Raw genomic sequence first — 14,915 nt, forward strand, 5'->3', positions numbered from 1 at the left:
TGAGTTTAACCGCTTATCTATGGGCTTGAATGCGGCACCGGTGAAGTTCCAACGCTTGATGGAACTGGTGCTAGCGGGGCTGCAGTGGGAAAGATGCCTTATATATTTGGACGATATCATCGTATTCAGCCGCACGTTCGAAGAACACCTCCAACGCCTGGAGACTGTCTTTCAGAGGATGCGCTCGGCTGACCTAAAATTTAAACCGAAGAAATGCCACCTTTTGCAACGGTCCGTCCGATACTTGGGTTACATCGTCAGCTCGGACGGTGTGTCCACGGACCCTCAGAAAGCGGCGTGTGTCCGAGAGTGGCGCACGCCCACTTCGGTGGGCGACGTACGGCGGTTTATTGGGTTCGCATCCTACTATCGCCGTTATGTTAAGAACTTCGCGACGCTCGCTAAGCCACTGCATGTTCTGACGTGGAAAAATCAGAGATTCAAATGGGGCCTGGAAGAGGAGCGCTCTTTTCAATCTCTTCGGGATCACCTCGCCACCGCGCCTACGCTCGACTACCCAGACTTTTCCCAGCCGTTCATCCTTGACACGGATGTTAGCGATATCGGCATAGGAGCCGTTTTGTCGCAACGAAAAGACGGGGTCGAGCAAGTGGTGGCATACGGCAGCAGGGTTCTGTCCCCTGCCGAAACGCGATATTGCGTGACGCAAACGGGAACTGTTAGCAATCGTACATTTTGTTCACCAGTACCGGCCGTACCTGTATGGAAGGAAATTCCTCGTGCGCACTGACCACGCGGCCTTGCAATTTTCGTTGAAATTGGACCAACCATCGGGTCAATTGGCTTGGTGGTTGGAATCATTACAGGAATTTTCCTTCGATATCACGTACCGCAAGGGTACTCGCCATGGCAACGCGGACGCTCTCTCCAGGTTGCCTCCGACTCCTCCCTGCGCCTGTCTGACGGGTACGCACCGCTGTGCAGCGCTGCCTACCTCGCCCTGTCCCGTTATGGGGGCGATGTCGAACGAGGAAGGCCAGAATGTACCCTTTGGCGCCGACGATACGCTGCATTTGCCGCACTCAGTGTGGCTACGCGACAAGGAGGCCGATGCCACTCTGGCTCCGCTGCGGAAACTGATTGGGAAACCGAGATCTCATTTGGCGGGATGGAAATGGCAGATGTTCCAGGGCCAGGCAGGACTATTGATGTGTACGGATGGATTGTCTGACCGTTCACGCCTGGTTGTGCCGACATCCCTTCGCCACGACCTGCTCCACACTCTGCACGCCGACAAACTGATGCACCTCGGCGTGCAGAAAACGTTGGCCGCGATGCAGCAGGATTTCTTTTGGCCCGGCATGACAGCAGATGTCACTAACTTTATCTGGTCATGCCATGATTGTGCAAATAGTAAACTGCCTCGTCAAAATTATGTTCCACCACTAAATTCGATTGCGCTGTCCCGTATTAATTGCTAGTTGCTCTGGACATCCTGGGCCCGTTCCCTCCATCGGCTAGGGGAAACAAATACCTTTTGGTCGGGGTCGAATATTTTTCTCGCTGGCCTATGGCCTGGCCTCTGCCTGACCAAACGGCCTCGTCCATCACCGAGGCTTTCTTGAATGGTTACGTCATGGATAAAGGAGCACCCGAAGGGCTGCTCAAGGTTCAAGGACGTAACTTCTCCAAATTGCTCAAGGATGTATGCGCTGCGCTGGGCACAAAAAAAATCCGCACTTCCCCTTACCATCCGCAAACGGATGGCATGGTGGAACGGTTTAACCGCACCCTTTCGGCCATGCTTTGTCACACGGTGAGTGAAAACCAAACCGATTGGGACTTGCACATACCGGGCGTCCTGGCGGCATACCACATGGTTCCGCACGCGTCCACAGGATATTCGCCATTTTTCCTGATGTATGGCCGTGAGAATGTACCCCCGATTGATGTGCAACTGGGTGCGGCGGGTAAACAACCGTCCCCTTCCTTGCCTGATCACGTACGGGACTCTCTTTTAAACGGGTTACGGAGGCGCGAGAGGCCGCCAGATGTGCGACGGCCCGTACGCAGGCAAGGAACGAGAGGTATGCGCTTCGATCGCGAACTGACATGCCCTGGTCGGTGGGCGATCTGGCATGGCTCCATTGCCCTCAGGTGCCAGTGGGCACGTCCCCTAAACTGCACAAGCCTTGGCGGGGGCCTGTGAGGCTAGTGGACATTCAGAATCCCCAGAGTGTTCGCATCCAGTACGGCCAACGTCGTTGGTATGTCCATTTGTCGCGACTCAAACCTTATGTTGACCCGCATGCTGACTCTTCATCTCCACTTGTTGACCTGCCGGGGTCTGGCGTGCCGAATGTGCCACTTGCCTCACCCATTGATCCCCAGCGGGGCTGTGTTATACCCCCCGCAGATGAACAGGTTTTGAGGGACGACGAGACCCGGGACGTCCCTCCTCCAACGGGACCTGTCCCAGATGCAACGGAAACCGAACATTCTCTTCTACTCCACAGTAACCACCTCCTGCTGATCAGTCGGCGAGTCAACCACGCGCGAACAACGGAGAGGGTCCGGCGTCGCGTACGCGGTCGAAATCTCTTCCGTTTCGCAAGTATTGATTGCCTTGCGGTCTGTCACCCTGTTGTTACTGTGCTACAGGGGCGCCCTAATGTATGTCTGTTGTTAAAGGTTTTGAATTCCCCGGCGCATAGACGCCTACTCCCCCCTTACCTTGTTAATGCGTCTTAGACGCCCTAATATTTATCCAAATGGGATTCGGCTTGTTACCCTTTTCACAGCCAAGACGGCTGACTTTTTACAACGGGGGGGGGGGGGTAATGTAATGTGAGGATATATCCGGCTCACTGACGTATCACAACTCGTCATGATGATTGGCTCTGCCGGTCCTGGTTTACAGCCAATAGGGGGAAGCCTAGGGGCATGGCCCTGACGTAATGGAAAGGTGACAGATGTAAGGATTGGTTCTGCTGGCTTTGGCCACAGCCAATGGGGAGATGAGTCAGGGGCGTGGTCCCGGTAGCTTACGAGGGAGCCTGGAATATTCCATGGAGGCTAACGAGGATTGGCGGAAACATACTACGTGACCCGGGTAAATTTCCTGTACCTGACACCATCGCAATCATTGAAGACTTGGTTCATCAAGGACTGAATGCTGAGGAACTCCCCCTGGTGGGACACTGCTTAACCAATACATACTTCACCTGGAATGGTACTTTCTACAAAAAACTGAGGGCACCCCAAAGGGCTCCCCCCTATCTCCGGTTGTAGCCAACGTTTTCATAGAGACATTTGAGACTGACGCCATCCAGACTGCCACTCTACGCCCGACCTTATGAAAGAGGTACGTAGATGACACTTTTGTCATCTGGCCACATGGCCGGCCTACTCTAGACCAATTCCTCGACCACATTAATTCCATACACCCAGCCATCAGATTCACCATGGAAGTCGAAAAAGATGGCAAGCTACCCTTTTTGGATGTCCTAATTAAAAGGAGACATGATGTTTCAATGAGCCACTCTGCCTTCAGGAAAGCCACCCATACGGATGCTTACCTAAAACCGGATTCCCACCACCATCCATCCCAGAAGAATTCCCTCATCAAGACTCTACACCATAGTGCCCAATGCATCTCCGACCAGGAACACATTGCCAGTGAACTCAAGCACGTACGCCAAGCTCTTAAGGCTAATTATTACTCCGACTACACAATCCGCAAAGCCATCACTCCAACCATCAAGAAGGATCCTGTTGAGGAGCCTTTCAAAACCATCACCTTACCCTACATTGCTGGGGTCACAAAACATCTCCAAAATCCTGATTAAACACAAGATCCAGGTCCGAATCAACGCAGTACATAAAATGCATGATCTGGTCCCGTCTGTAAAAGATGTGGTTCCAGACATACAGTACCCTGGCGTCTACAAACTAAGTTGCCTCTGTGGTAGCAGTTACATTGGAGAACCAAACGACATGTCTCGGACCGCATCCGTGAACATAAAGCAGACTTGAAACACGGTAAAACAAACACCTCAGCCGTAGCAGATCACTGTTACAATTCAGTGGGCTCACATGACATTGACTTCTCCAAGACAGAGGTTCTCTGCAAGCCATCTGGCTACCATGAGAGATTCGTTCATGAGGCGATCCACATATACAAACACAGAGACAATTTCAACCGAGAAGATGGATTCTGGCTCAGCAATCATTGGAAGGACGTAATAAACCATTTCGGATCTTAACTGATTGTGTTCACTTTTACGGTGACTTTCAGACCACAGTCCACTCACTGGCATTGAATATATATCTTTTATTCTCTGCAGGGAATGGATTCTTTGCTCCGCTGCAAGTCTCCTACCACCACTCTCCCATTGACATATTTCGTTGCTTCCTCTTAGTACCTTTCACGCGACGGTCAATGGTACAGTGTATAGCAGATTGTGTAATAATAAATAGTATAAAAGTGTAATGTTTAATATAATGTATAAGGTAATATATAGTATCGTAATTGTATAGTGAATATACACCAGTGCGGTATACAGTAGGGTGGGTAGAATAATACATAGTGTATAGTAATGTAGTATATAATTTAATGTTGGGTTTGTCTATGGCAGTATATAGTACGGGGTAGACCCGTGTGATGTAAGAGAAAAAAGTTTAGCTGGAAGCATATTATATTTTTGCGACATAGAATTGTAATATATGATTTACTGTTAGTAGCTCAGCTTATTGGAGAGTATATTTAGTATATTGATGATACTGATGTAGTTTATATTTTATTTTTATTTTTTTACGTGGTGGTTTAGTTGCTGCAGCCCCTTACTATTAAAATTCCTTCCCTCTATTACTGCTAACCCTACTCCCTCCCTTTGATGCTGCTAATCCTGCATACTGCATAATGCACGGGCATAATATGACTTTGAAACCCCCCCCCACTTCCTACGCATTCCACAAATAGTGACTAATCCCATATCTGCATTTCCCATAAATATGCTAAATTCCTCTTGATATGCAGATTCCTTTGTCAAGGCGCCCCTTCCCCCCTCCAAGCCAGCTTAAATATACGCTGCCAAGCCTGGTGGTGCCCATTCAGACGCTGTCTTTCCGACAGACCTGTTCTTCACCTAATTAATTACACTTAAATAAATAAATTAACAAATTATTGTATTACTTCATATTTTATTGAACAAATGTAATCACAAAATATACAATAGTTAGCTGCATAAAGAAATTGAACATACATACACGAGGTTAATCTCGTAATATCATATTCCTCTCTCTTCCTGCGTGATCAAAGTTGTAATAAATATGTGACGTGATAATGTCACACGACGTGGATTAAAGCTCTCTGGCACATATTGCGAATAATCTCCGACCACTGTGGCTAACAATAATTTCCTGCTGAATTATTGGTTCTCATCATCATCATGGTTTGGGCTATAGCAATAAACGTCAAAAAACTTCTACGACTGCTTAAACTATTTGTCATATGCTGTCTTCAGTACTGGCAGTCACACGGACCCCTCCAATGCAATGAAAAAACGCTCTTGGCTACCCGCATCTCTGCCCAGCTCAAGTGCAAAGTCGCTCTTCTCTGTCATCTCACCCTCTGTGCATGTCTTCTCTCACACGTGGCGTCATTAATATAAAACCCCTCACCATCCTGCATGGGATGTCTCTCAATAATCATCCTGAAATCACGGAGTGTGTGACTGAATATGATCATTTGCTCTACAAGGCTGTTCTTGATGTCTTAGATAACCTTCAGGTAGCTCTGAACTGCGCTCCACACCATCCAGTTTTGCTCAAACATCAGTCTGATCGAAAATTTGTGTGCATTACTAGTTGCATTATTATTACCATCGTCATCATCACTCTGAGAGGTTGAGTAAATTAGTAAATTGTGTGGGGAAGACAACAAGGTTGTCTGTTATAAACACGGCATGGTGAATTTCCACCACTGACTCTCCATAAGATATGCACCGCCTCACATTTGAGTAAAAAATATATTCGAGTGCTCTTTGTTGCTGACCGCTTTGGGAGTTTTAGCCCTACATGTTTAAAAAAAAGGTATGATATCTTACCGTTAACAAACGTTTGCAGATAATCCCACCACTGTCTCATGGTAGAGTCCCCGAGCAGATAGATGTCTTTGTGCCGTAGACACGGTGCTATCTGCTCGGCAGTGTCAAAGTGCGTGACGTCGCAAAAGGAAGACTGCCACGCATTCTCGATGTAGTATCCACTTGGACGCGGATTGCCAAGACCGGGCACGCAGCGCTTTGATGATGGAGGTAATGACGACGACGCTGAATTGTGGACGACATGAGATCAACGTTACCAGACACGATTCACACGATCGCTGAATTGTCGTGTTATTGTTGCTCCTGATGATGAGGATTGTAGTAATCTTAATTTAGGAGCTTTCGTGACTGCAGGAATTATTCTTTGGTTCTTTTCGGTTAAGTCACGTCTAAAAATAAAATAATAAATTAAAATAACATATTACGACGTTTCGATTGCAACACAAGCAATCATCATCAGGTATAAAAGAAATAGCAACAAAAAATCTAACTAGAAAACTATAGACAGACATACAAGCAGACAGACATCACAACGGCACACAGAGAGAGGACACACATCGGCACAAAGAGAGGGGTTGTCTCTATGACGGTCCCTTAAATATAGAGAGGGGGGGCGAGAACGGAGAGAGGGAGGGGGCAGAGAGAATTAGCATTGTAGTATTCATGATGATGGTAGTGATGGTGCTGATTATGATTCTGGTGGTCATGATGATGGTAGTGGTGGTGATGATCGTGGTTGTGGTGTTGATGATGATGGTAGTGGTGGGTGCATAGAGAAGAGAGCTTATAAGTACACTACAAAAGACAATGCTAGATTTGAAGTTTTCGTGACTGCAATGAATCATCTTCTTAGGTTTTTTCGGTAAAGTCACGTAGAAAGTAAAATAAAATAAAAACAAAAATCACGACGTTTCGGAGGCAACACAAGTCTCCGTCATCAGGTGGGACCGTCACAGCCAGATTAGCTGTATCAAGTGAGGCAATGATTCAAGATGTAATCCCTTAAAAGTGAGTTGAGGGGGGAGGGAGAGGGAGGGGGGAGCTCATCAGACTATGGTAGCCAATGAAAGGAACGTATCGGGAGGGAGGGGGGGCGAGGCCAAAAGGGTGGGCGATGGACGTGGAAGCGCTTGTGCGCAAGCGGTCAATTACTGCACACGCCAACACAATGGAGCGATTGTGCGCAAGCGGCCAGCCACTGCACCCGCCAACACAATGGGCAGAGAGGAGGAGGGGAGGTCTAATACACATGATAGACAAAAGAACGAAAATGCCCATGTTTATACCAATGCTGGCTCAACAATGAAGAGAGTACTGTTAAAATAACTGGGGATGTTAACACTCGGTAAAGTACAGTAAAATAGTGCCTGTCAGATAAGATGGTCCAAAAACTTTTTGTGATTAAGTCTTTTTTGCGTGGTTGATAACATCTTTCCAATGATTACTAAGTTTGTACCCATCATCACGGTTGAAATTATGTCTGTGTTTGTATATTTGTATGGCTTCGTGTACAAACCTTTGATGGTAGCCGGGAGGTTTGCAGAGAACCTTGGTCTCGGAAAAGACAATTTCATGAGAGCCCACCGAGTTGTAGCAATGATCGGCCACGGCAGAAGAATCAGTTCTGCCGTGTTTCAGATCTGACTTGTGCTCGCGGACACGATCAGAAACATGACGTTTCGTTTCTCTAATGTAGCAATCACCACAAATGCAACTCAATTTGTAGACTCCAGGATACTGTAAGTCAGGAACGACATCCTTTACAGATGGAATCAGATCACGGATTTTATGCACTGTACTGAATCGGACTTGGATCTTATGTTTGTTTAGAATTTTGGAGATCTTTTTGGTCACGCCAGCTATGTATGGTAACGTGATGGTTTTGGTCGGAGTTTCATGTGGCTGTTTCTGTGTGGTGGGAGAGACAGCTTGGCGGATAGTACGGTCAGAGTATCCGTTCATCCTGAGGGGCCGATGTACATGTCTTAATTCACCGGTCAGGTGGTGTTTGTCAGAAATGCCATGTGCTCTGTGGTATAGCGTTTTGATGAGAGAGTTCTTTTGAGATGGGTGGTGGTGGGAATCCGGTTTCAAGTAGGAGTCTGTGTGGGTGGCTTTTCTGTAGACAGAATGTCCCAAGGAACCGTCAGGACTCCTCTCAAACAGAATATCCAAGAATGGTAGTTTACCGTCTTTCTCCACTTCCATGGTGAATCTGATGGATGGGTGTCTAGAATTGATGTGGTCCAAGAAGTGGTTCAATGCTGGGAGGCCATGTGGCCAGATGACGAAAGTGTCATCCACATATCTCTTCCACAGGGAAGGACGCAGGGTGGATGTCTGGATGGCGTCTGATTCAAACTTTTCCATGAATATGTTGGCTATATTATCTGTTAGAGTTTTTAACAGACAAAGAGACAAGAAGTCACAGCTTCTCGAGACGCTGGCCTTCCTCAAGAGATGCCGAGATAACAAGGTAATACCCATCGCTTTCACACTCACATCCGCTGCTGTGTCCTCACCGAACTCCAAACAGATCTTATTTAAAGCCAGCCTATCACTAATCTCGGAGAGAATAAGGTTACTCCGATCTGAACTCGATAATTTAGACAAGACTCTCTTACAAACACATTTAATGTTAACACAAAAAATGTCACCTTCTGATTGGAACCACGTTGATAACATGACTTCTGCTTCTGCTGACTCACTGTCAGCCAAATGCAAAGCTAACCTGATTTCTAAATTCAACCTCCTATCTAAGAAGAAACCAGAGCCACACATCGCAAAGCTGGATGTTAACAAGACCGTGATTAATCAGAGTAACATCCCAATTTCTGACACTCTAAAAACGGTACTGGCCAAAGGACTAAATTTCGCCGTCACCCCTAAATATATACCAGTAGAGGATATGATTTCCCAGATTGATGTAGCCCTCAGAGGCATAGGACACATCCATGCGGATGTAGCAAGAGCTGAAATAGCTACTATTCTTAAGAATGCTAAGAAACCCACTAGTAACATCAGCAAAAACGAACGCTCTGAACTCGCGGACCTAAAAAAGAGATATGATATAGTCATCCTCTCGGCAGACAAGGGCAATGCCACGGTCATCATGGATAAAGATTCATACAACAACAAAATCCTGGACCTTCTTAATGATAGGAGTTACTCCAAAATTAAAAACGATCCCACTAAAAGGCTAACGACGAAAACCAACAGTATCATCACGAGTTCGACTTCCCTAATCGAACCAAGCAAACGTCCCTCTCTAAAACCATCGGCGGCAAGACCTCCCAGACTCTATGGTCTTCCCAAAATTCATAAGGGAGGCACCCCGCTACGACCCATTGTGTCGACGATAAACTCTCCTACGTACAAACTAGCCCGTTTTCTATCAGATACTCTGCTTCCTTTCACAGGCAAGACCTCTTCAGCAGTACTCAACTCAACCCAATTAGTCTCTATGGTTAAGGACATGGTACTATCTCCTGATGACATCCTCGTTAGCTTTGATGTAGTATCTTTGTTTACCAAAGTCCCAGTACCGGACACCCTAACAATAATTGAGGACTTAGTCCAACATGGATTGAATTCTGATGCACCTGCGCTGGTTAGGCATTGCCTCACCAACACCTATTTTACCTGGAATGGCACCTTCTACAAACAGAATGAGGGTACCCCTATGGGCTCCCCTTTGTCACCAGTTATAGCCAACATATTCATGGAAAAGTTTGAATCAGACGCCATCCAGACATCCACCCTGCGTCCTTCCCTGTGGAAGAGATATGTGGATGACACTTTTGTCATCTGGCCACATGGCCTCCCAGCATTGAACCACTTCTTGGACCACATCAATTCTAGACACCCATCCATCAGATTCACCATGGAAGTGGAGAAAGACGGTAAACTACCATTCTTGGATATTCTGTTTGAGAGGAGTCCTGACGGTTCCTTGGGACATTCTGTCTACAGAAAAGCCACCCACACAGACTCCTACTTGAAACCGGATTCCCACCACCACCCATCTCAAAAGAACTCTCTCATCAAAACGCTATACCACAGAGCACATGGCATTTCTGACAAACACCACCTGACCGGTGAATTAAGACATGTACATCGGGCCCTCAGGATGAACGGATACTCTGACCGTACTATCCGCCAAGCTGTCTCTCCCACCACACAGAAACAGCCACATGAAACTCCGACCAAAACCATCACGTTACCATACATAGCTGGCGTGACCAAAAGATCTCCAAAATTCTAAACAAACATAAGATCCAAGTCCGATTCAGTACAGTGCATAAAATCCGTGATCTGATTCCATCTGTAAAGGATGTCGTTCCTGACTTACAGTATCCTGGAGTCTACAAATTGAGTTGCATTTGTGGTGATTGCTACATTGGAGAAACGAAACGTCATGTTTCTGATCGTGTCTGCGAGCACAAGTCAGATCTGAAACACGGCAGAACTGATTCTTCTGCCGTGGCCGATCATTGCTACAACTCGGTGGGCTCTCATGAAATTGTCTTTTCCGAGACCAAGGTTCTCTGCAAACCTCCCGGCTACCATCAAAGGTTTGTACACGAAGCCATACAAATATACAAACACAGACATAATTTCAACCGTGATGATGGGTACAAACTTAGTAATCATTGGAAAGATGTTATCAACCACGCAAAAAAGACTTAATCACAAATTTTTTGGACCATCTTATCTGACAGGCACTATTTTACTGTACTTTACCGAGTGTTAACATCCCCAGTTATTTTAACAGTACTCTCTTCATTGTTCAGCCAGCATTGGTATAAACATGGGCATTTTCGTTCTTTTGTCTATCATGTGTATCAGACCCCCCCTCCCCCTCTCTCTCCATTGTGTTGGCGTGTGCAGTAATTGGCCGCTTGCGCACAAGCGCTTCCACGTCCGTCGCCCACCCTTTTGGCCTCGCCCCCCCCGCCCCCCCCTCCCTCCCGATACGTTCCATTCATTGGCTACCATAGTCTGATGAGCTCCCCCTAAGTTTGTACCCATCATCATTTTCGTTATTTTGTCTATCATGTGTATTAGACCTCCCATCCTCCTCTCTGCCCATTGTGTTGGCGGGTGCAGTGGCTGGCCGCTTGCACACAATCGCTCCATTGTGTTGGCGTGTGCAGTAATTGACCGCTTGCGCACAAGCGCTTCCACGTCCATCGCCCACCCTTTTAGCCTCGCCCCCCCTCCCTCCCGATACGTTCCTTTCATTGGCTACCATAGTCTGATGAGCTCCCCCCTCCCTCTCCCTCCCCCCTCAACTCACTTTTAAGGGATTACATCTTGAATCATTGCCTCACTTGATACAGCTAATCTGGCTGTGACGGTCCCACCTGATGACGGAGACTTGTGTTGCCTCCGAAACGTCGTGATTTTTGTTTTTATTTTATTTTACTTTCTACGTGACTTTACCGAAAAAACCTAAGAAGAAAAAGACAATGCATTATCAGAATATGGTGAAGAAGACGAGCGACCTTACCATCTCTTGGTGCCTCGTTCACGCGATAGGAAATGTTAATTGGCAACAGCCTTTCACTGCAATGAGAAACGAAAGATTTTCAGTTCTCAGTTAATGCACTCACACATCTCACAAACATTGGCATCTGAGCAATCAGTTGTGCCAGAGTCCAATGGGGTTAGATGGGCTGCAAACTTGAAGAATTATGCAGAAGAACAATCTCAGCTGAGAAGGGGACTGTACAACAGAAGCATCTGTCATAGCTTTATCAAGATGCTGATCATCCTCAACAATTCCACGAACATTGCAAGCTTCCCTGTATGTGTGACAGACAACTCCTTCCACTATATTCTTGCTTCTTTCGGTAAAGTCACGGAGAAGGGAAAAAATTAAATAATAAAAATATAAAACAATTAAATTGTCACAACATTTCGACTGCAACACAAGCAATCATCATCAGGTGTGAAATCCACAGAAAGAACATTTGAAAAAAGTGGCGGTTTTTTTCTTAACGTCAGCACCACGGACAGCGATTTGGCAGTTGGTCAGATGGACGAGTCCATATATGTTCGGAAAAGAGGAGGGGGGAGAAGAAGATAATGGAATGCGGTCTGAAAGTCAACGTAAGCGTGAACACAATCAATTAAGACCCGAAATGGTTGATCAAATCCTTCCAATGATTGCTAAGCCAGAATCCATCTTCTCCGTTGAAATTGTCTCTGTGTTTGTATATGTGGATAGCCTCATGAACGAATCTCTCATGGTAGCCAGATGGCTTGCAGAGAATCTCTGTCTTGGAGAAGTCAATGCCATGTAAGCCCACTGAATTATAGCAATGATCTGCCACGGCCGAGGTGTTGGTCCTACCGTGTTTTAGGTCTGCTTTGTGCTCACGGATGCGGTCCGAGACATGTCGTTTGGTTTCTCCAATGTAACGACTACCACAGAGGCAACTCAGTTTGTAGGCGCCAGGGTACTGTATGTCCAGAATCACATATTTTATAGACGGAACCAGATCACGGATTTTATGTAATGTGTTGAATCGGACCTGGATCTTGTGTTTGTTTAAGATTTTGCCAAAATCTTTTACTTCAAATCCACAATGTCGCTCTTACAATGTTCCTCACCCACCGTAAGAACAGGAACCTCAACACAAGTTGGGGCATTGAACCTCCCTGCGTGCTCCCCGCTTGGGTGGAAAGAAAAGGTGCAGTACGCCAAATGAAAATGGTTGCATTTCCCAACAATGTAACAAAACGATAGACGAAATGTAAGCAGCTGTAGCAGAGAAAGTCCAACGTATTTAGCAATATAATATAGAAATCAGCATCGCAGTACTACATATCAGTAAATACCATGACGTGAGCAAACGAAACAATTGAAATGCATTGCAGAAAGAAGCTAGAATAAGTCTACATTATAGAGCAGAAGTACACACACTTAAATTAAGAAGCAGGCTACAGTCTAGTTTATAGACTGCCAGTACGCTGACTCAATTACATGAGCCTTGCTGCAGTCGACATAGTAAGCTGGCAATAGAGTCAGCAGCTTAAAAAGCAGGCTACAGTCTACATGAAAGACTGGCAGTACACTGACTGAGGTAAAAAAGGCAGGCAACAGTCCACATTCTAGACTGGCATACACTCACCGTGCCTAATAGCAACATTTAGCGTGTAGATAATAGACTGCCAGTGGACTGACTTTTAATTAATAAGCAGGCAACAGGCCACATTACATACTGCCAGCACTCTGAGAGCGATCAAGAAGCAGGCTGCAGTGTAGATAAGTGGAAGTGTTGTACTTTAAAAGTGTAATAGTATTAATTTATTTAGTAGTAACATTAAATATTGTATGGCAATTGGTCTATGTACGTGACAGTAACGAAAGAAGCAATGTGCGTGACGTTAGGGAAAGTTAGAAATAAGAAGTTAAATGAATGCGTAAAAAGGTGCATTAATAAAGTACGTTCACGACGTTGTTGCTGGCATGTTGGTTTGTAATATGACCAGCGAATGCGAAATGGAGATAGTTATTTAATTAACAGTGATGCATTGCAATATAATTTACAGAAGCGTTAATAAACAGTGTAAAGAATAAATACATTTCTTGTGTATTACCTCGCTCAGTGTCCGCACGAAAGAGAAATGGCCCCTCACCCCCACCGAACGCATGTGACTTGGTAGGGGCAGTCCCCCCCACCAAAGGCGTGTGAGTTGGTATGGTCGAGCGCGCGCTAATAATAAATAATTTAAGGAAAACAGCACTAAATCGCTAATTCAACTACTTTAAGGTTGACGGACGGGAAAACTAAATAGCGCTGGCTCACCACGGGGCTTACGGCGTGGTACCTGGCTACTTTTTTTAAACGCAAAACCCCACGGTTTGGGAGCCAAATCCTTCACAAAAGTTTGGGCCGCACACACACAGATAAACAATGACATTTAGAGGTAAAAAAAGATACCACTGTTTCGCATCAGAAAATTAAACAGCTTAGTAAGGATTGTAACATACAAGCGGGCATATAAACAGGTTGCACAACTTCTCGCAACTGTTGGGAGAGACGTCCACATTTGTGATTCGAGGCTAATAAAAAAAATATACAAAACGAACGTGAATTTTACATTCGGTGCGAAGCCATTTACCCCGGAAAGAGTCCGCTTTTCTCATCGGCAAATATCCGCTGTCTTTTGTAGAACGACGAGTGGCCTTGCCACGAGTGGCAGGACATGTTGTCCGGCTTCTCGCACGCCCATCTCTCACCCAGCAGCTCGTCGGTGAAGTTGCACACCTCTTGAGTGGTGTCTAGCCGAAAGTGACACCGAGTGGTCTTCTTGACCTGCCCGGACACGAACGTGCCACTGAAGCCGACCTTGTCCGTCTCGAATTCCCTCACCCTCTCCAGCACGCCCACCGCCTCACTGTGGTGCACCACTCTGATCTCGAGGCGGTTTTCGCCCGGCCACAGGAACTTGAAGTAGACGCTGTATGTCCCATTGTCGTGGTCCGTCACCTGTCCCGTATACATACAACGACAACGCCCGTCAAGCCTTCTAGCCAGCTCGAAACGCTCACTGTAATAGATCAAGTAAGTTGTTGATGGGCCACAAGAACTTGAAGTGGACGCTGTACGTCTCGTTGTTGTAGTCCGTCACCTGCCCCGCATGCATACGACAACGTCCATCAAGCTTGCTCGCCAGCTCTAAACGCTCACCATACATAGCAGGGGCTACCAAAAGGATTGCCAAAATCTTAAAAAACACAAGATCCAAGTTCGGTTCAATACAGTACACAAAATCCGTGATTTGATCCCATCGGTGAAGGGTGCAATTCCGGACATGCAATGTCCTGGTGTCTAT

At 46.3% G+C, this 14,915-nt stretch overlaps 1 protein-coding gene across 1 annotated transcript in view; it reads right to left on the reverse strand.

Annotated features, from left to right (window-relative positions):
* Positions 1-14,915, reverse strand: part of LOC144947968 (NXPE family member 4-like) — a 53,621-nt gene that overhangs the window by 24,389 nt on the left and 14,317 nt on the right. Inside the window, exons 2-3 of the mRNA XM_078877399.1 lie at positions 14,320-14,569; positions 6,069-6,293 (exon numbers count right to left, since the gene is read on the reverse strand). Of these exons, the coding sequence (XP_078733525.1) occupies positions 6,069-6,293; positions 14,320-14,569 (475 nt within the window). The remainder of the gene's footprint in view (positions 1-6,068; positions 6,294-14,319; positions 14,570-14,915) is intronic.

This window comes from Lampetra fluviatilis, chromosome 48, assembly GCF_964198595.1.
Source record: "Lampetra fluviatilis chromosome 48, kcLamFluv1.1, whole genome shotgun sequence".
In the NCBI taxonomy this organism is placed as follows: domain Eukaryota; kingdom Metazoa; phylum Chordata; class Hyperoartia; order Petromyzontiformes; family Petromyzontidae; genus Lampetra; species Lampetra fluviatilis.